Source organism: Cydia strobilella, chromosome Z (assembly GCF_947568885.1).
Source record: "Cydia strobilella chromosome Z, ilCydStro3.1, whole genome shotgun sequence".
In the NCBI taxonomy this organism is placed as follows: Eukaryota; Metazoa; Arthropoda; class Insecta; order Lepidoptera; family Tortricidae; genus Cydia; species Cydia strobilella.
The window spans coordinates 32,197,893-32,221,686 of record NC_086068.1 but is presented as its reverse complement, the minus strand read 5'-3'; the positions used below and the strand labels follow the sequence as shown (position 1 = coordinate 32,221,686).

At 40.1% G+C, this 23,794-nt stretch overlaps 1 protein-coding gene and 1 long non-coding RNA gene across 2 annotated transcripts in view; one reads left to right on the top strand and one right to left on the bottom strand.

Annotated features, from left to right (window-relative positions):
• LOC134754496 (uncharacterized) overlaps window positions 1-23,794 on the top strand; it is a 266,953-nt gene that overhangs the window by 131,574 nt on the left and 111,585 nt on the right. The gene's annotated exons all lie outside the window — the stretch shown is intronic.
• On the bottom strand, window positions 1,889-3,175 carry LOC134754787 (uncharacterized). Its single transcript, XM_063691152.1, has one exon. The coding sequence runs from the start codon at window positions 3,173-3,175 to the stop codon at window positions 1,889-1,891; it is 1,287 nt and encodes a 428-aa protein (XP_063547222.1).

Genomic DNA, 23,794 nt, shown 5'->3' with positions numbered 1-23,794 from the left:
TTTAGATAGGTCTAGAAAACAAGCATAAACGGCTGTCCGCCTGTCCGTATAGTACCTAACTGTCTGCTTTAGCGCCAAAATAGCACTTTCAGTCGATAGACCTGGTTTAAAACCAAACTGATTATCGTGTAAAGTTAAGCACTTGTCTAATTGTCGGTTCAGCAGACAGTCAAGCACTTTTGCGACTATTGTAGCGAGGGAAATAGGCCTATAGTTACATTTATCACTGACGTCACCAGTTTTATTTTTTTACAATTGGGACCACTACAGTTTTCATCATGTCTGCAGGCAAGTATGAGTGTTGTACACAAAAAGTATACAACATCGCAAGCACTCTATTTAGATGATGACCAGCATGATGCAGATGCTCCACACTGAGGCCATCGTGACCGGGAGACTTCCCTCGCGTTATCGAACTTATAGCGTTTTTTTACATCTTTCGCTGTAAACCGAGTACATATCTCCCGCCCACTAAAGCCGCAGTGCGCAGCATCCGCCGCCTGCGATGGTCCCAAAGGTGACTTAACTGTAAAATGATCTCTAAATAGCTCTGCTATAGACCCATTGTCGCTCACTCCATCGACGCTCACGGGCAGGCTTGTTTTACCGTTTAGCTGATTCGTAGACTTCCAAAACTGGCGAAAATCTCGATTAGAATGATGTTTCGCAATGATGTCCAATTTTAACTGCTCTTCGTGCTTCTGACACCATTTTAAACGAGACTTGAACACCTTTCGACTTTCACACATATCGTCGTAAATATGGCCCGACATAGGTTCCCCATACCATACCCACAACTTAAACTTAAATTTAGCGTCTTTATGTGCGTGGCTCACATGTTTGTTCCACCCAATTACAGGCTTTTTTCTTTTAGACGATTTTTTATTATTATTATAATTATAACTGAGAGTTGCAGCGTCGCTTAGAGAATTAATAATATCATTATACATTTTATCAATTATAATTTTATGATTTGGATTGCTACATTTATAGCCACTGCAATCACGAAAAAAATCTGGAAAGTCAATAAGCCTTAATCTTTTGTTACATTCTGCCATATATATATTAATTTGATCAGGGTTCCTTTCACCCCATACAATTTTATTAGCTAATTTATTATTACTATGACACGTACGCTTAGGTTTAACTATATTAAAATCAAACTCTATTACTAAAGGGAAATGGTCTGACCACATTACATCATGTTTTATGTAAACATCGAAAATTGAAGGCGCGGCTGATTTAGTGACCACACAGTGATCTAGCCATCTTTTTGAACCATGCGCTTCGCTTATAAACGTATAAGTCCCGGACTGTTCGCCCAATTTGTCGATATCCGCGCACGTCCAGCCTTGATCGGCACAAAAGTTTATTAGTTCGTTATAAAATCGTTCGCCCGGGTGCGCGTTAAAGTCACCGAGTATGTAAACTGATTCAACGGTGTTATTGTCCACGATAGCACTTACCGTGGCGAGGCAGTCCGTAAATTCCGTCAAGTTTTCGGGCTTATCCGTCGGCATATAAACGTTTAACACCAAGAATGAACTTTGGCCTATAGTTATCTTAACACCACACACTCGCGGATTACCACACTGCACCACGGTTACATTTTGAAACACGGCTTTATTCCAAAGTAACGCGACGCCCCCAAATGGTCGACCCTGGATCATGCCGGCCGCTGCATCCATTGCCGACGTCGCCGTGTATCCAAAGGAATCGTTAATGCTACTTAGGAACTGGATATCCCATGGCGCTAGCCAGGTTTCTTGAAGACCCATGATGTCACATGACAAACTTAGTCGCCGTACACTTTCAATTGAGCGTTTTACACTCTTACAATTGAAGCTAATTAATTTATAAATATTTTTATCCATTTACTTATCTATTATTAATTAATGCCGCTTGGGCTAGGCCCTTTCGTGTCTCTGTATTTAAAGTGTACAAATTTCCGAAATATTACGCCATGGGGCCATAGTGATTCGTTTAAAAATAAATCTAGTTCATTTTTGGCCACTAAGAACTTATAAGCGCAGTGTTCTTTTTCCTTATATATCGAAAGCTTTTGTAGCTTGATATTCTCTCCGGTCTTATCGTATACATACTCCTCTATATTTTTCACTGTCGTTTCCTTATGTACTCTGGTTATAAACATAAGAACCTTCGGGTCAGCCGCTCTAAACTTTCCATCACTAACATTTGCACAACCTTTTCTGCCTAGAAAACGACCGCTGGGTTTTGGTTTCGGCCTCCCTACTGTTTTCCATTCGCCCTCCTTTTTAGCAATATCTGCAAAAGATTTACGCTCAGATAATATTTGTTTATCTCCGCTACAGTTAATATCGGCGCGGATAGGTACTTGCGCGCTCATCAGCTGATCGTCCGGCTCAGCGATAGGTAAGTCAGTCGGGCGGGTCGGGCTCTCGGCCGGCGCTGACGTCACAGCCACAGCTGATGCATCTACCGCTTGCTTCTTATTTTTGCATTTATTATGCGGCGAACTCTGCGATTTATTGAGATTCTCTTGACTTAATGATTGTGTTTTACTTAAAATCGGCGTAAGAGGGTTTTTTGATGTCATCGTGTCACCGCCATTGTTAGGTTTAGGTGAAGTCCTTTGTAACGACTCTTGGGACGTATTTAAGTGCTGGTTTGGCGATACCCTGGGCTTCGGCGACATATTGACATCTTCATACGAGTCCGTATTGCAAAAAGATATCCCCAATGGCCCACTGTCGTTTATCCAAGCTCCACGTCTTGCATTTACGTTGCCGAAGATGGACATTGGCAATGTCGGATTTTTTAAGGTTTGGATATCAGATCGTAACTCGTCGAACTGCTGCTTCGTCGCATACGTCATTTTTACTGAGTCTATGTCACGTTGAATTTTGGAAAGATCTTTTAATAGTTTTGTGCAATCCAAGTGATCAATCGATAATGGCGGTAGCCTTTCTAAATTTCGTGCAACAAACACTGGAACTTTTTCTGAGTCGATCGACTTCAATAACGACACAATATCTTCTAAGTCCCGTGCCTCCTTTCCTCGCTGTTTCCTTAAGATGTTACGCTGATCCGTTGTTACCGAATCGAACAATAACGATTTCAAATTTTTAATTTCATCACTCGTAAATGCACTCGAACACAGGCGCACTAGAGTCTCGTCGTCCACTAAGGACATTTTATTTTGAATATACGATAGTAATTCGTCAATAACGATATTACACACATTGCACTTTACAACGTTCGACATTCTTGTTTTCGTTAAACCGTATCACGGGGGTTGACACGTTAGCGCTCGCAACCGCTACCAACCGCTGCGCGCGCGCGACTAATAAAAATTTATTTCTATTGTTTTTGATTCTGACCCCGCGTCGTTGGGTCCGCTAGGAGAAATGGAAACGAGCTTTAGATATTTATTTACTGGCTGCCAACATAGTAGACCCAAAGAAGAAAAGAGCCACACTCCTTCACATGGGGGGGCCAGCTTTTCAAGAAATTTATTTCAATATTCCGGGTGCTCATGTTGGGGATGACGTAAATCCGCCTGACCCTGACGTATATAAAACAGCTTTAGAAAAACTGGACGGGTACTTTCAGCCTAAGCAGAGTAAAGTTTACGAACGGCATTTATTCCGATTAATAGAACAGCACTCGGGTGAGAAGTTCGAAAAGTTCCTCGTACGACTACGGACCCAATGTTCAAAATGTAAATTAACTGACGATAGTGATCAATTGATTGACCAAAAGTGTGAAAAATGTGAATCAAACGAGTTGCGAAAAAAAAATACTGACTTTAGGCGACACCGCTTCTCTAGATAAGATAATAAGAGAGGCAAATATTCTTGAGTCGGTCCAAAGACAATTGTCTAGATTTAGTGGCAAGTGTTGCCACACACAAATCATCAACAAAATCGATTCCAAAGCCAACAACAAAAATAGTGATGTGTTCACGTTGTGGCGGGTCAAAGCATAAAAATGATAATCTATGCCCCGCTAAAGACAAAAATTGAATCAAGTGTGGTTACACTGGTCATTTCAAGTCCCAGTGCAGAACTAGCGCTAGCAAAAGAAAAATTTCTGACCAGAGCGAAAACAAAACGGCCGCCAAGAAACCCCGATTCGGAAATCCGAAAACAAGCGAACCGTAAACTATCTGACAGCAGCAAACAAAAGCAAAACAGGAAATAAATTATATTTTTTATATGGACGATGACACTAAAGTTAATTGCACTATTGGAGGTTTCAACGTAGAATTGTTTATCGATTCGGGGAGCAAGTCTAATATCATAAGTGACAAAACTTGGTTGTACCTAAAAGATAATGGGGTGCAAATCACTAACCAAAATGCCGACCCTAGCAAGACTTTTATGGCCTATGGCAACACGCCCTTAACTGTTTTAGGATTGTTCTAAGCGGAAATCTCGCTTGGACCGGAAATAAGACCTGATGTCTTCTACGTCATCAAGGAGGGCGATCGCGACCTTTTAGGGAAAAATACCGCTATAGCCTTCAAAGTGCTGAAGTTGGGTCTGGACATAAATTCTGTAAGTAATTACGACAAATTTTCTAAGTTCAGCAATGTAAAATTACGCATTTCCATAGACAAATCTGTAACTCCAGTTAGTCAGCCTAACTACCGTAGGATACCAATCCCAATAGAAGAAAAAGTTAAAAATAAAATAAATGAGCTAATCCAACTTGACATCATTGAACCTGTGGAGGAACCTTCGGGATGGGTTTCCCCAATAGTACCGGTACTAAAGAGCGATGATAATATTCGTATCTGCGTGGACATGCGTTGCGCAAACAAGGCAAGGCAAGGGTGGTTCGTGAAAATCACCCTCTTCCAACCATGGATGAGCTTCTATCGCGATTTAGATCTGCCAAGATGTTTCCAAGCTTGCATTAAAGATGCATTCCACCAGATAGAAATCGATGAAGAGTGCCGGGATATCACAACGTTTATTACCAATCAAGGCTTATTTCGCTACAAAAGGCTAATGTTTGGGATATTTTGCGACCCAGAGCTGTTCCAGAAAACGTTGGAACGTATGCTATTGCCGTGCGACGGTGTTGTTAATATCATTGATGACATAGTCGTCTTTGGACAAGATGAAACGGAACATCGCGCACGTCTTGGTCACGTTCTTAGCGTTCTCAAGGAAGCAAACGTGTTCTTGAACGAGAAAAAATGCATGTTTAATGTCAAGCGTATCCAATTTTTGGGTCACGAGTTATCCTGCGAGGGAATTAAACCCATCGACACGTACGTAAAGCTAATTGAGACTTTCAGGCCCCCAAGAACCATGGAAGAAGTTCAAAGCTTCTTAGGGTTGGTAAATTACGTAAACAAAATGGATACCTAACTTTTCAACCTTAACGGAGCCAATTAGGTAGTTATTGTCATTAAAGCTCGGTCAAAAGTCTGATGTTTCACCACATCGGCAAAAAGAACAAGCATCGGCATTTGCAGAGCTCAAATCTTGCCTCAATAATATCAAAACCCTGGGGTTTTACGATCCTAACGCCAAAACACTAGTCATGGCTGATGCGAGCCCAGTAGGGTTAGGAGGAGTATTGGTTCAATTAGAGGTCCCTAGAGTCATTGCTTATGGGAATAAAAGTATGACCTGTATTAATTAAATTATTTCAAGTCCATTTAATATGGAACTACTTATCAAAAAATCTATCAAAAAAATTGTACTAATAAAGTATACTACAACGCATGACCTTTCTCTTAGGACACCGTTCAAAAAAACTTTTCAACTGAGGTAGTTACGTTTTCTACGATTTTTAACGATTAATATTTTCCTTGCTTAGGCGGAACAATCTATATATATATTACGCGAGGCCGATTTTTGCTCATCCCATCAGATCTACAGTTATGGTTCGATTTTAATAAATTATATGCCATTAGATTCGTCTCATGCTACAGATTTGCAATAAGCTCTTAGTTTTTTGATTTTTTCCCGAAAAAGTACTAAAAAGTTAATTTGAAAAAATGTACCACGTGACCTTTGTTCTGACTTGAGATTGAATTGAAGTCAAACCTATATCCAATGTATGTAAGGTATCGAATACATTCAAATATTTGTTTTGAGACTGTAACATGCATACACCACACTCAAAATTATATTAAAACACCATAAAATTTTATTATTGTGTTTGACAACATGTCAGACATGTGTCATCCACATCAAAGAGCATATAATCACTACGTTCTAATTTGGTTCTAATTTCTAATCCACATCGTACTCATCAAAATGACACATGTTTATTTTATTGTTGCTTTGGCACATAGAAGGTAGGATCCTATAGAAGTAGCGTACTGCGTGCGCCCGTGAGGGACAGAATTTGTAGCCCACCAGGCCACCATAAACCATACAAATCGGTGGGGAAAAGCATCTATATTTACTTCAAAAGCACGTACGGCGAGGTTCGTTCTTATGAGGATGTTAAATGATGTCGGATCTTTAAGGTAAACGGTCAGCCAATGGGGTTGGCAACTGTCAAAGGTTTGCAGAGATGGCGCCATCATAGCTTGCCTCTTTTTCTATAAGATTTGGCTTAAAGGGCTGGCATCCAGGGCATTAAAAAAACAAAAATTTGACACAATTCTAGGGATTGACAGGGCAAGCTATGCTGGCGCCCTCTGTTAATTATTTCGACCGGCCAACCCCATTTTCCGCATCGGTCCGCGCCCTTGGTGCAGTGCGCGTATGTGCGATCGTGTGTAAAAGCCGTAACAGACTACCGCACCGCACCGCGATCTTGGTGCGCTACACCCATAAGTGAGAGCGAGAAAGAGAATATCTCGAAAAGCCGTATTGGTGCGGTCAAAATATATCTTTCTCGCTCTAACTTATAGCTGCGTCCTTAACGTATGTACAGTGACAACCTTGCGTACTATCGATACGTGCGCCGCATCGTACCAAGGTCGCAGTGAGGTGTGGTAGTCTCTAACGGCTTCTAAGATAGTCTGTTAAATACGGCTATAAAGCGGCTAACACATTACCGCACCGCACCAAGGCCATAGTGTGACGCACCCATAAGTAAGAGCGAGAAAGCAATATCTCTTTCTCGCTCTTACTTATAGGTGCATCGCACAATGACCAGTGCGGTGCGGTAATGTGTTAGGCGCTAAAGGTGGGCTGCCGTAAGCCGAGAGCGAGAAAGAGATATTTTGACGGTACCAAGGTCGCGGTCCAGTCGTTGTACATACTTACAAAAAAGTAAATTAAAAAAAAAACTAAATTAGGTTCAAAGGCGTCAGGCCCTTTGATAGAGAAAGATAGTCTTATTGCGATTCCTATAAGAGGAAAGAGAAAATAGTATCTATGGTTCTCACTCAGCTACCCGTGTACCTACTAAAAATATTTGGAATCTGTCCAGCTAATTTGGCGTAAAGAGGCAGCATAGACACTAGATAGATAGATACATAAATACCCACAGGAACCTCTAAATAGCCCATTTCACTAACTTTTAAATTGTGACTTTTTTTCAAATTCAAACAATTTGACAGTTTCGGATTTCGAGATTTTTGATAAACTGGAATCTTTAGAAGTTTCGGCCATTATTATGCATTTATTTTCCATCTCTATCCTACCTACAACATTTGAACCTCATGTCTCTTTCACTCAATCCTTTGCTATCTCTTTTACTCTTAGGTACATTTGTGTCATTCTAACTCTTTCGCTCAATTACATTTCGTTATACTTGTTTACTTCAAACAGTCAGTACCTTAAGCTCGCTCCAGACTACGCGGCGCGAAGCCGCGAACGCGAGTGAGGAGTCGATTTCGCTGATTAGCGAACACTCACGTTCGCGGCTTCGCGCCGTGATTCGCGCACGAGTGTGGAGGGCCCTTTACATGCCCTCTGAAATATATATATATATATATATATACAAATATAATATTTTGTATATGCATATTTAGACACCTAACAAGTTTAATATTTAACGTCACCCTTGGCCGTAAAGCGGGACTTAGGTACGCCGGCTTCGTGGGACGAAAATCTCACTTCCCGGCCAAGCTAAGACGTAAAACTTTAGACAAACCACGGGCGGTAATTCGTAAAGCCCTAGATCGCAGGTGTTTGTGGCCTGAGCCCTAGATATAGAAATGTAATATATAGTTTGTCAAAGGACCGTCTCATTTCAAACATAGACAGAGAGAATCATACTATCTTTGTCTTACATTAGTACTAGCACCCAAAAGAGTTTTTAAAGGGTCGGCAAAGCGCGTGTAATATCTCTGGTGTTGCAGGCGTTCATAGGCTACGGTAACTGCTTACCATCAGGCGGGCCGTATGCTTGATTGCCACCGACGTGGTATAAAAAAAAAAAAACGAAAAGGATGAGTATAGTTTTTTTGTTCATATTTACTGACAAGATTTGCTTGACCAACTATACTTTTAATACCTTTAATCTGCACTACGGGCTAAGTGTAGAGCGAGCATAAGGAACCCTAAAACTAAAATGAGGTTTAATGGTGTGTTTTGTTTATTATTCAGCTTCAAACTGGCTTCAAATTTATTTTTGATTTTAAAAAATCTTCTATTCTTTTTTCAAACAAATTACGGTTCTTTAATTATTCTATGGATGCCAACGTAGTGAGAATAGTGAGACTAAATATGAACACCGTTTTAAAAAGAAAATTTTCAAATGCCAAAAATAAGTGTTGAAAAGGATTTTGGGAGGCATTGCCACCACTGTAATACATGGATGCCTCGGCGCGCTCTGCGCAAAGAATGTAAGTAATTGTGGTTGCTAAGATTGTAGAATATGATTTTTTTCTAATGTATGATTATCATTGCATTCACTTTTCCGACATGCAGTTGTACTCCGGTAAAGGAAAGTCGTGTTGATGCAAAGCATCCTACATAGATATAATAATTTTGTCTTAGCGTGCCCAATGATGATTATAGTTCCTTGGTATTTTTAGAGAGTACTATGCCTGTCCGTAATGGCTCAAAATGTTATTTGTTTTCAGTAAAATGCCCTGATTGTGGTAAAGAAATATTTCGGCGAAAACGCTACGATAAATACGACCGCTGTATTGAATGCGACGTACTTATTTTAGGTAGGTATTTTATATGGTTTCTTACTTTTCATTAATATTCATAATGTGTTTTTGGTTTATTTTTTACATTTAAATTATATTTTTGTTTCAGATACTTTTAACTTTTGTGAAGTGTGTGGCCTTGAAACTCTTAGGGGAGCAAGAATAAATAAAGCAAGACAGTTAAGCCAAAAATCGAAATTATGTGTAAGTGTGATTACGAGCTTACTAAAATTTGGTTTGTTACTTAAGCATTTAAATAACTTTATAAATAATGTAATGCACGATTTCTTCGATAGGTGACTGCAGTTAGCGACAAGGACAACAAAATATTTCCTGACTGGAACGTAAGTAGCTAATATTTCATGTAGGTTTTTATAGGGCTACCCAAAGGGTGAAAGGGTATTACTAAGACTTTGCTGTCCGTCCGTCCGCCCGTTTGTCACCAAGCTGTATCTCATGAACCGTGATAGCTAGACAGTGGAAATTTTCACAGATGATGTATTTCTGTTGCAGCTATAACATTAAATACTAAAACAACAGAATAAAATAAATATTTAAGCGGGCTCTCATAATTTTATCTTACAAGTGTCCTAAGAGTTTCTATTTTTTACTCTTATAACATACTTACAGCTAGCTGTAAGTGTCGATTTAGGCGCACTTTATAAGAGAATTCTCACTTATAGTCAACTTATAACAATAATCTTGTTACTGCTGTTGTAATACCAAAATAACTTACAAAGATTTTATAATGGCATGGTTTAAGGGAAATAAGACTTAGAGAGCTCTTACGACTGCTCTTATAAGTGTAATTCCTCTTATATTGCACTCTGGAAGATCATACTAGGAGTATTTATCACAACGACCGAAATAAGTGCGAAGTGCGAGCTCGTGTAGTAAAAAATAATAACAAACTTATGTAACTACATTTTTTTGTATTTGTAGTAAAGATTAATTCTTTTCCGTCATCATTTCGTTCATTTACTTGATAGTAATGCATATTACTTACCTATGAACTTAAATGATGACATGATGAGGACTGTGGTGGTGCCAATAGTGAAGAACAAAACCGGTGACATTAGCGACAAGAACAACTATAGGCCCATTTCGCTTGCGACCATAGTAGCCAAAGTGTTTGACAGTGTGCTTAATTCTCAGATTGACAAATATCTAAAGTTACACGACAACCAATTTGGCTTTAGATCGGGTTTGTCGACCGAAAGTGCAATTCTGAGTCTTAAGCATACTGTCAAATACACAGACCGACAGACAAATGTATACGCATGCTACCTTGATCTATCGAAGACATTCGATATGGTTAATTATGACATCCTTTGGCAAAAACTGAATGACATTAACATGCCACCAGATTTAAATAAAGTTCTGAAGTACTGGTATCAAAACCAATCGAATGTCGTTAGATGGGCGGGAGCATTTTCGGATGCATACAGGTTGAAGTGCGGAGTAAGGCAGGGAGGATTGACTTCGCCTAAGCTCTTCAACCTGTATGTAAATGCACTGATAGAGGAATTCAGCAGCACCCGCATCGGGTGCCATATTGATGGAGTATGCGTAAACAATATCAGCTACGCCGACGATATGGTGCTGCTGAGTGCCTCTCCCTGTGGGCTCACTAAGCTGATAGGTGTCTGTGAGCGGTACGCTAGTAGTCACGGTTTAAAATATAATGTCAGAAAGAGCGAATGTATGGTCTTTAAGGTTAAAAACAAATGCCCATCCGATATCCCACCTATCAAATTAAGCGGCGAGGTACTCGCTGTAGTGTCACAATTTAAATATCTCGGGCATATCGTGACATCTGACCTTAAAGACGATACGGACATTGAACGAGAACGAAGAGCATTGTCTATTAGAGCTAATATGATCGCCCGTAGGTTCGCTAAATGCTCTAATCAAGTCAAGGTCACTCTTTTCAGGGCTTACTGCACTTCCCTATATACTAGCGGCCTATGGGCGAACTACACAGTGGCACGGTACAATTCTCTTCGTGTACAGCTCAATAACGCTTTCAGGGTGCTGATGGGGCTGCCGCGATACTGCAGTGCATCAGGGATGTTTGCCATGGCGCGGGTGGACTGTTTCCACGCGACTATGCGCAAGCGATGTACATCCCTGGTGCGCCGGATCCGCGCCAGTACCAACAGCATTCTGAAAATGATATCTGACCGTTTAGACTGTGCATATCTCAACCGCTGTTGTAGTATACACCTGAACCGGGATGTACAATACCTACACTGACACCTGAAAACTTGTAAGAAGTATGAAGTGACATTTTATCAAATTTTAAAATTTTAATTTTAATTTAATTCTAATTAATGATAATAATACCTATTATACATTTTTAATTTTTAATTTTTAAACATATTTTAGTGACATTGATATTAATTTTATTGAATTTTGTTTTTATTGTATTTTGTTTGATTTAATTTCACTTCTTTTCAATTTTTTATTAATTAATTTACTTATTAAGTTTATTGACATTCGTTATATAGTGTATAATACTAACCATATATTTAAGCTTTATGTGTACTAACAACAATGATCTCAGTTGGTCTATGAATAAAAATTAAATTGAAATTTAAACAACTTGCGGAGTATATTTCTTCGAATATTTTGTGAAATGAATTCAAATATTTTCTCAGGCCCACTTCGTAATGTATTTAGAATAAGTGTATAAAAATATTAATTAATTGTAAAAATAAAAACTGACGCCATTAGAGATTGATGCAACTAATTAGTCTTCTATAAGAAAGCTTAAATACTAAAATGTCTTATTTCACACTCCCTAAGTCAAATTTTGGTCTTATTAAACACTTGCATAAGGTAACTACTTGCAGCCATTTAATAAAATTAGGGTTCCTTTCGCCGTAAAACCGTGGCATACAATACAAATTATCATCTTGTGGTAGGTATAGTTTTAAGGTGACTGTCCATTTGTAACTGCCGCTGCACTGCAGTTGCGACGTTACGCGGTGCCGCACTACTGTAGCAGCACGACTGCGGCTGTTGCGGCGTGCAGTCGCGACAGCGTTCGTTGATGGCTTGTCAATGTCAAGTCATATAATGTCAGACGTACAAATAAAATACTAATTTACTTTTGTATTTTTTACGTGAAGAAGCGAGTGACGATAATGCTACATGCTACATGAAAAAGAAGACTAGTTTGCCTTTCTACAATAGTCAGAGTCCGACGAAGGCAGCTACGCAATATTAATAAAAAAATCTGATATTTAATGGTGATCCTTTATTCAGATAATATTGCCGATTAAATGAAAAACAATTCAACATTGAATGAGACTTAATAATTGACGAAATACAATCAAATTACTCAAATAAAATTAATGCAGAGGAAAAATTATTCCTAACATTAAGGTAAGTTCACAATGTGAAATTTTCTTCCCCATTCTCTTGCCTAAATGCGTGACCACCAGGTGACCACCGCACACAGCAATCCGATGCGATGAATAAAATTATTTGTAAGAGCTATAAGTAATTGCGCAATTTACACTTCATATTGTCAAGTTTCCTATTTGAAACTGAAACACAAATTAAAATCCCTCTTGTGTTGCAGGTGTCCATAGGTGGCACGGCACTCTTTATAATATGACCGTGCATCCATATAAAACTTGACGGGCGAGACAAGAAATCCTTTATGAAGAAAGCTATTGCCCTCACCTTGGCCGATAGAAAGAACTTCAAATAAATTAATTTGAATAATAAATGGTTTCCTCGTGTTGGTGTGATGAAAAATTGCGTGTTGCACTGTACCAAAGTTTGTTTAACCCTCATGCCTTAAGACCCCCGCAACTGTCAATATTCTAAATTTAAAACCATTCGCTTCTCTCGTGGTTCAATTTTGCATCCTTTCGTATGTTTGGATATCAATATATTACCAGGAGGTATTAAACAACATCTTTGCTCCTTGTAATAAAAATTAATGATTGCTTCGTTTATTTAGCTCAGGAATGGCTTTGCAAATTTTGCAATGACAAAATTAGGAAGTGTCGCCATAAACGACATTATATAATATGATATTACGACTAGTTGCCAGGAATATTCGGCAACTATTCGGCCTATACGGCCACTTTGCCGATTATTCGGTATTCTATTTGCCTCTCTATCGCTCGTGCCCTGTCGAGCTTATAGCTATCCTCGCAAAACTACGAAAAAATAAAAGAACAGTTTATTTAATGAATTTATCATGAAATGATAAAAAAAATCACGTAGGAAAATATAGCTTGGCCAGGATTAGGGAATATTACGCGAAACTGCGTAGGGGGCGCCAGGGCGCCACTAACACAATCTGAGGGTCTATCGCAAACCAAGATGAAAATCGAAATTTCGTTATCTAACATCTCTGTCACTCTTGCATATTCAAGCTATAAAGAGGCAGATAGCGAAATTTCGGATTCGCGTTTTCCGGTAGGTCCTCTGTAAACAAACCGCCTTGATGCATCAATGTCATATTTTGTTATCTCTGAAAACTTGTCAAAAACCTATTAAAGGTACAGTATGTATACTACAGTATGTTAGTATGTATACGTGTATGTAGTGGGTACAGTGTGTTACTCTATGGTTTACTAAAAAGGCTAGTCCTGCACTCTGGTGGCAGAACATTGCAGTAATATCCCCTTTTGTCTTAGGCTAGTATACTAGTACTTAGTAGTAATTCTGGAAGAGCGAGGTCTCCTGATACAGGTACTTCATACCTAATAGGAGGACTCGACCACTATGTATTTACCAACTAAGATTGAAATGAAATAAATTATTATCTTATCTTATCTTATCTTATCTTATCTAAGGTACTAGTACCTAAAGGAAATGGATGAGTAGATTTTTGTTTTTTCTTATTTACTGACAAATTGGGACACTATTTCCCCTCTGCCGAGGTACAAGATCAATTGTGCATGCATACAACTAGCGCGGTGCGTGTTGTACACAATTATTGTGTACAACACACACGTTTCCTAACTGGCTCTGTGATATGGCTCAATATAGATTAGCAAAAAAGTTTACAGTAGGGACAGTCGCCATCAGATATATCGGAGCGACCGAGGTGCTAAAAATATCTGAACATGCACTCTAGCGCCTTGACAATAAAGGCGTGTTCAGATATTTGTGAGGTCCTGGGCCGAACCGATATATCTGCGATATATGGCGACTGTACCATCGGGGTTGTATATCCTTGGGTGTAATAAGCTCCTTATTATAACGTAGTGGTTATATCCTCTTTGCTTAGAACTACTCATATCTGTGACCCAAAGACATTTCAGTGCAGGTGACAGATTTGACGTGCGGTCTGCAGCCGCAGTTGCAATAATAAACTAAATACGCAAAAATGGCCATGCTACGTGCAGTCGGCCTTGTCATTAATTTTACTATGGAAATTGACAATAACACCGACGTGTCGGAGCAGTAGTGCAGCTGCGGTCGGGAAAACGTTAAAATCACCATATTACGTGCAGTCGATATCGTCATTCATTTTACTATGGAAATTGACAATAACACCGACGCGTTCAGGCCGCTGCAGTAGTGTCGGAGCAGTAACGCAGCTGCGGTTGGAAATGGACAGTCACCTTTTGGTTAGCTAAACATGCATAAGTATTAGGCCAGTCAAATTAGATTTTTTCCAGGAATTAATTCCCAGCACGCTGGAAATCATCTTAATACCTTCATTTGGTTCTAAATTAGTGTAATCAGAGTTTGCTCCATTTTAGTTGTAGAAATTTTTTTTTGCTCTTTTTCAGTTTTTTGCTTGTAGTTCAAAAACGGTATGTCCTACGGAAAATATGCACTAATCATCATAAAAATTGACATTTGAGGATCCGAAAAGTACCTTAATATGAATTCGTAGTCAAGGATTGTAAAATATGGCGGCCACTTTGTTTTTTTTTTAATTCAATTCAATTCAATTTATTTATTAAATAAAGATAACAATGATATTAATTTTTGTTAGTAAATTCTTAAAAATAATGTTAGTACTTAAAAATTAAATTTGTGTTCACATTTAAAATTATTTATTTCACAAACTTAAGAGACCAATATGGAGTAAAACATGGTAGTAGAGACAAGATTTTAGATATAGCCACAGATTACTACCGGACTCTTTACTCTAGCGCCCTCCAGACACAAACACCAGACACAAACACCAGACACAACCTCCGAAGATATCCCGCCCATAACAGAGCATGAAGTTTATCTTGCACTTCGTAAGATGAAATACAACAGGAGCCCAGGAGAAGACGGTATCACTACCGAGGCCTTAAGGGTAGGAGAGCCGGAATTAATTTCTCACATCACTCAATTATTCAATGGTATAATCCAAACAAATACTTTTCCACAACAAATGTGCCACTCTAACATCATACTGCTGTACAAGAAGGGTGACAGTGCTGATATAGGCAATTATCGCCCTATCAGTCTTGTCTCCCATCTGTACAAAACCTTCATAAAAGTAATAGAAAGCCGCATTTCGGGATGCCTAGATCGCCACCAACCACCCGAGCAGGCAGGATTCAGACCAGGCTTCTCCACCACCGACCATCTACACTCTTTAAATCAAATAATTGAAAAATGCCAAGAACACAAACTTCCACTTTACATCGCCTTCATAGATTATTCCAAAGCATTTGACAGCATCACCCACGACTCCATATTCACTGCCCTGGTCAACCAAGACATAGATCCATCCTACATAAAAGTCCTGAACACCATATATACAAATAGTACCGCCGCCATCAAACTGCAATCCTCTGGTCCGTCCTTCAAAATAGAGAGAGGAGTTAAGCAAGGAGACCCGCTATCGCCGAAACTCTTTACCAGCTGTTTCCTGGAACATGTCTTCAGGAAACTTGCGCCAAGTTGGGGAGAGAAGGGGCTTGTCGTCGGAGATCGCAGATTAACTAATCTGCGATTCGTAGACGACATTGTCGTTTTCTCCTCAACTGCTTCCGAGCTACAACAAATGCTTGAAGAACTAAGCACCGCAAGCCTCGAGATTGGACTGAAGATGAATATGTCAAAGACCAAGCTTATGACCAACAGCACACCACGTAGGATAGAAATAAATGGAGAACATGTTGTTTTTTTTATACATAATAAAAAAAATCAAAACTTAAAACTAATTATTACTAATTAAACCTAGACAAGCTAAAACTAAAACAATACAAATTTAAAACTAAATATAAAAAATCTCCCTTAAGTCCCCCGCTTCCGGGAAGCTCCCCAAAATGCTGGCGGCATTCCCCCTCTGAATCGCCAGGCCCAGCCTCTGCGCAAAGAAGGAGCCCGCCCTATGGTCGCCTGAGACGCCTACTAGTCGAACCGACACCTCTTTAACAAACTTTTTAGTGTCGGTTGACCACGGACCCAACGTTTCCACCGCAAGCGCCGCAAAATTAAAAGACGGATTGAAAAACGCCTGGAGGAGCTATTGGTCCATGAAACACTGATGAAAGGTAATCTTCCGATGTCACTCAAACGGAAGCTCATGGACATGTGCATACTCCCAGTTCTAACCTACGGTGCACAGACTTGGTCTTTGACAAAAGCTCAGAAGTCCAAACTCGGGGTTTGGCAATGAGCCATGGAGCGTAGCATATTAGGTGTCAAATTGGTGGATCGAGTCCGGAACACCACGCTGCGATCCAAAAACCAAATCGTCGATGTAGCTCGGAAGGCGGCTAAAATGGGACTGGGCTGGTCACGTCTGTCGAATGCCGAATGAGTTGTGAGGCAAAATCGCCACAGAACGGAGCCCGAAAACTCAAATCGGGGACATGGCAGACCCCGCCGGCGATGGCGGGATGAACTAGACTACTTTTTGAAGGAGTGGCCAGACACAGCACTGGACAGAGATCTGTGGAGGAATTGGGGGGAGGCCTTTGCCCAGCAGTGGGACACGTAAGGCTCCAAATAATAATAATGACATCAAAACTCTCCAAACGGCCTCTACGTGTTGTTTCTATATCCCCACGCACGCCTTATAAATGACCGGGCCTGGAAACCCGAGAGTTTGTAACGGAGATACAAATAATAATAATAACAGGACAACACACATGATCAGCAATCATCTTTAGGGTGCTGTTTGGGCTGTCCCTCGTTCTGCTTAGCACAGACGCTGCATTTTTGCGCAAGATTGCTGCAAACCCATCGGTGCGTGACTCCGCGAACATGGTGGATGCGCTGCAGAATTTAGGCAGGCCAATCAGCATCCTAAAAGCATTGTTGTACTGCACCCTAATAGCATTGTATGACTTTTAGGTATATCGGACCCACAGGCTGCCAGTGTAAAAAGAAGAGAGTGTGAGTGTTTTTTTGTATAATCGTGTTAAAATCCTATTTTTTTTTATTAGTGTCTGATCCACAACAACCTTGCTGGTAGTCTCATTATAATTGATGGTGGGTTCCTTCTATATTAAGTGGTTTTGTCAATCCAAGGTAAAATATATCTCCCAAGGCTCCCAAAATTTATCCACACCTCCTGGGATGGAGCAAACTCGGATTATACGCATTTAGGACCAAATGAAAGTATTAAAATGATTTTCAGCTTGGTGGGGATTAATTCTTCAAAACCAGTTCAATCTCTTCAGAGCTGCTGTCTTCTTTTTTTTGTACGGAACCATCTAATAATTTACAATACGTTACGAGTATAATGGCCGATATTCTTAATAAAGTGTTCAGAAGTCTTTTAAAAGACAAAATATTCTAATAGAGTTCTACTAATATGCTTCTTCTCTTTAATTTGGCTCAGACAAGACAATTCACACTTACAACTTGTTAGTTTTACAGCAGTTGTATGCAAAACTTTATTAAGGTCATAATTGGGTAGGTAAAGTTTTTTGAAGATAGGCAAATTATATTTTTATCCGATAGTATTCGTCATAACGATCACGGAAATGCAGCTCTTAGCTCTATTATTTATTAAATATATTTTTTTAAGTGACCGAGATGACGTTTGTGAAATTTAATAGCAGATCAGGCACTAATGCCTGTGCACGTGATTTAATTGACGAGATAGAAAAAAAACGATGTCAAGTCAACTGTCAGTGTCACAGCTGTCATTGCCGAAAAATAACCTCAGAATAATAACTAAAGCATATTCTGATGCGATTTAGTGTTATCATATGGTTATCATTGAGATTTTCGACGACCTCAGCACGAGCCACGGACTTCTGATTCCCCACGACATTTAGACAAAGACAGCGAGTATTTAGACAAAAATTAAATCTACTTTCGACAACTTGGCACTGCATATTGGACGTTTTCTTGCCTTCACCACGACCCGACCCTTGCGCAGACCCTGGACTGAGTTTTACAAGAAGGATGAGCGAGTTTATGCGAGCAGATTCTACAAACTTGCCCCACATGGACCTAGTTATGATTTTAAATTATTATCATAACAGTGATAAGCACAATGCCGCCGAAATTAGAGGAGCGAAGGTCCTCCTGTACGAATCAGTGAAATATATACATTAAACATTTTGTTATTTATATTTTACCTGCAATGTTTAGTCTACACACCTGTATATACACCTTAAACCTTAACTTCATTCATTTTTTATTGTTTTAGGGCATCAAGGAACGGATATGTGAAAAATAATGTAGGCTATGTCGAAATAAAAAGAAGCAACACAGAATGTATTCTTCGGGCAAAAGTTGTACCGGAGACCAAATTAAGAAAAAAAAATTATATTGTGACTGTTCACTTAGACGAAAAAAGTAATAATGTCAATGATGCATCAGCTGGTAAATAGTCTTATAATAAGTGCCCAAAGGCACACAGAATCGGTTACCGAGACACCCCGAGACAGGCTGAGAACGAGTGTGTACAGCCCATATTAAGGTTTTGTGTAACCCGTGCGAAGCCGGGGCGCTATAAATGTTTATTTAATTTTACCCATTTACCAAAATTCCTAGATCTCATAACGGAATACCTAGTGCCTAAATGCCTGAATCTCAGAATGTATTTTTTTTTTCAAACTTCAAATCATTGTAGTGTCTAAGTACCTAAATCTCAAATTAGGGGAGAGTGGGTCACAGTACTCACAGTGAATTACTTTTTCAGACGGTCAATAAAGTGAATATTAAGTACTGTTACGGCAATACCTAAAGTGCATAGAAAGCGGCGGCGGCCCGTGACCTTCAGCCCGACCCGCGCCTAGCGACCCGCGCGCTTATCCCCGGCTGCGATGCGCCCCTACCACGAGTACCATCACGTCACACACATGTCATCGCGTCATGCCCCCAGCAGCCAATGAGAGGCGTGCATCAGACATGTCGTGATCGGCAGCCAATAGTGTAGCGGCTCGTCATCCCTGCGCGCACCAATGAAGACAGAGGATGACAACACAATTTGATTTTCTCACCGAACAACTTACCTGCCTACTTCTGTTTTAGTTTGCTTATTTTTTATAGATAAAGTTAATTTAGTAAAAATCCAGAATTAATCATTTCAACAACCTGCCATCCACATCAGCGCAAATCCTGGCCAGCAGAGCTATCTACCTATACGTATGTCTATACGCGCAGACATAATTTTGATCCATCGATACCGGATATCAACCAGCCTTGGATCCACGGATTGGGTGTGAGAACGCATCGGCAGAGTGCTGAAACGACCAGAGTCATCGGCATCGGTGAAGATCTTCGGTGAGACGAGCCAGCTTACCTATCCTACCTTTCCCTTTTACGCTTGCGTCATACCGTGCTTTTCTCAATTCCAGTGCTTGTGCTTACGTTGTGACCCTATCGCACGTCGTCGAGTCGACCTTCGCAAAAGTCTGCAAGCAGCCCGCGTCAGCTTCACTGCTAGCTGCCTTGCTGTGCTCGACCGTGGTGGTGATTGCAACTGTGAGTACTTAGCGTCTGCCTTTATTCGATTCGCAAAATGACTGGCAAATATGATTTTGTGTTTCACGCCGCGTTAGGTCCTAATCAAGAAGCGGACTCGGAAACGATAAAACATTTAAACCGTAGACGAGGTTCCGTAAAATGTAGGCTGACTAATTTCAAAAAGTTTGTAAAAACATTTGAGGGTTTAACTTTGTCCGATACCCAACGCACAGAGCTCAATTTACGCATGCAGGGAGCTCAGGGTATTTTCGATGATTTTAGTGAAATTCATAATCAGTTAGAAAGTTTAATTCCCGATAGCGAAATGGACTCACTTTTTGAAACCAGAGAGGTGTTTGAAAGCGAATATTACGCGATTTTAGCTCAAACTCAATGTATGGTGGAATGCTCGGAGAAAGCTAACGAACCTAAAGTGCAAGCTTCTAATAATTTGGCGCAAATAGTTCGGCTCCCCGTCATTTCTTTGCCTACCTTTGACGGATCTTATGAACACTGGTTACAATTCCGTGACACATTCGCGTCTTTAGTGCACAACTCGCAAGAAATAACCAGCATTCAAAAGTTCCATTATTTAAAATCATCGCTCAAGGGTAATGCGCTTCTTGTTATCGATTCGCTTGAGTTTTCGGCAGATAATTACGCAATTGCTTGGGAATTACTACTGAACCGGTATGACAATAGTAGATTGCTAGTGCACAATCACGTAAAGGCCTTGTTTTCTATACAATCGCTTAACAAAGAATCGCCGGCACTGTTAAGAAAGTTATTAGATACAGTTTTAAAGAATTTACGCGCTTTAAAATTGCTCGGTGAGCCCACAGAAAGTTGGGACACACTAATTATTTATTTAGTCGTCTCTGAATTAGATCCCACCACCGAACGTGAGTGGGAGCAATACAAAAGCACTTTATTACCAGTGTCGAACGAAAACAAAACCGCGCTTAAGGTAGATGATTTGCTAAAATTCATTCGCGACCGCGCTGATATGTTGGAAACATTATTGGTTACGCACAGCCGGTCCAGCTCACATAGCACTTATCCGCAGCATGATGCTAAAAAATCATACACTCATAACGCGCACACGGCTCCAAAGGTTCACTGTAATGTTGTCACCGAAAAGTCCGTGGACAAATCTCACTCCAAACAAACACCTAACAAAAAATTATGCATTATGTGCAACGGTAAACATCCTTTGTACTCGTGTCAAGCATTCATTGATTTAAGTTTGCAAGATAAATTAAAGTTAGTTCGCGATAAATGTTTGTGTGAGAATTGTTTACGAACAGGGCATGCGCCCAGTGAATGCCGATATGGCCCGTGCAGAAAGTGTAACAAAAAACACAATTCCATAATTCACGAGGACGAGAAGGAAGGTGCCAGTGACAAGCGCTCCGTAGCGTTGCTGGCAACAGACAACGCATCAAAGTCGCCCTCCTCCTCGATCTCTGATAATAATATCGCACGCGCACAACACGTATTGCAGGTATCGAACGCACACATAGACGAAGACTTATACGCGCGATTGTCTTCGAGGCGTCCTGTAATATTAGCAACCGCCATTGTCGAAATTCCAGATAGTTACGGTAACTATCATAAAACGCGAGTGATTCTCGATAATGGGAGCGAAGGTTGTCTAATTACCGAAGCGTTGTGTGACAAATTAAATCCGCTATGTATACAGTCCACAGAAGAACTAAACGGTATCATGAATTTAGCTACACATAGTTCGCGAGTATGTGAGATCGAAATAAATTCACTTGTTACCAATTTTAAGGCGCGATTACAATGTCGAGTTTTACCGAAGTTAACCTCGTCATTGCCTACGTTTCCGAGTAAACGTAATCAATTCCGCATTCCAGACAACGTACGTCTGGCAGATCCTAGCTTTCATGAAAGTCAACCTGTTGAGGTCCTTATAGGAGCTGACATATTCTGGGAGCTCCTCGTAGGGATAGTTGAGATAAGGCGCTTAACGAACGGATCATTTTTAATAAATACCCAGTTAGGATGGATCGTTTCTGGACCTGTCTTCTCTAATACGCGCAATACAAAGCCTATTAATTGTAATTTTATGCAATCTCTTGACGCGACCTCATTAGATAATCAATTACGTAGGTTTTGGGAAATAGAGGAGGTGCAGGTAAATAACAAATCGCACGATTCGCGCAGCGAAGAGGAAATTGCATGCGAAGACCATTTTGTCAAAACGACTACCCGTCTCGAGGATGGTAGGTTTTGCGTGCAACTTCCTCTCAAAGAATCTCCCGAGTCTCTCGGTGACTCATTCGCGCAAGCGAAAAGACGCTTTATGTCGTTGGAAAAGCGCCTCAATCGCGATCCGGTATATAAAGGCATGTACAGCGACTTTATAAAAGAATATCTCGCATTAGGTCATATGAAACGAGTATATACCTACGGGACCCCTAATTACTTTCTGGCCCACCATGGAATTTATCGTGCACATGCACAAAAAACACGTCTAAGAGTCGTATACGATGCTAGCGCCCCCACGACCAGCGGCAAATCGCTGAACGACATACAACGCGTAGGCGCGCCTATACAAGGCGATTTGATTGCTATATTGTTAAGATTCCGTGAAAATAGGTTCGTTGCATGCGCTGACATCGAAAAACATTATAGACAAGTCCTAATTGACGAATCTCAACGCGACTTACAACTAATTTTATGGCGCGATAATCCAAGCGACGACCTTGACATATATCAGCTGAGTACCGTTACGTACGGCACGGCGGCCGCTGCCTTCCTCAGTTGCAGGTGTCTAAAACAATTGGCGCTAGAATGTACAGATCCCGAAGTAGCTAGAACTATTAGAGACGATTTTTACGTAGACGATTTTATTTCTGGATCGTCTACGATTCCCGAATTGCTACGAATTTGTGACGAAACCGCGAAAGTTTTAAGTTCTGGTTGCTTCCCATTACGAAAATGGGTATTTAACTTCGATTGTAACGATCAACGTTATAATGACGATACGTCAAAGGAATTATCATTGGGCGAGCACGCGCATAGTAAAACTTTAGGTCTCGGGTGGTACAACAAAAGTGACGAATTGTTCTATCACTCGCGACACGAGCCAAATCCTAAACCTGTCACGAAACGCATAATATTATCCACGGCATCACAGGTCTTCGATCCGCTCGGATTATTAAGTCCAATGATAATTATCGCCAAATGTTTATTACAACGGTTGTTTTTATTAAGGTGGTTCGACTAGGTTACCCAAAGCTTAAACCCCGCTAGATGGCGTCACTTTCGCAAATTTTCAGGTTTTATTTTTTTGTGGAATAGTGTTGGTATCTGTATACTTAAAAGTATGTTTAGCGCACTTTTTACATAAATATTGAACTATTATAATAAACATTGAATACTTCATTAGTGTAAAAAACACTTTTAAAGTCGACAGAGTGTTTCTGTCATGCTATTTCCTACTATTACTCACACATGCAAACAGTGTTTCCGTGATTGCTTGTAGTAGACAATTTCATGCAGTGTAAGTATGCTGCAATGGCGTTGCGGTATGTTCGTGGAAATACGTGCAAGAGGATTCGGGTTCGAGACTGGTACGTCAGGGGTACTTTTTTTTGTCCTTTTTGTGTTATCTTGTTTCTTATACCTTTTATTCTTCGAATTCTTGTCCGATTCCGATATAACCGAAATATATTTCAGTGATATCGGAAACGGCTCTAACGATTTCGATGAAATTTGCTGTAAGGGGTTCGATCTAGCTAGGTCTTATCTCTGGGAAAACGAGCATTTTTGAGTTTTTACTTATGTTTTCTATTCCTCCCAGATATTCAGTATTATTAATAAATTAGTTTATAACGTTTTATAAAAATATGT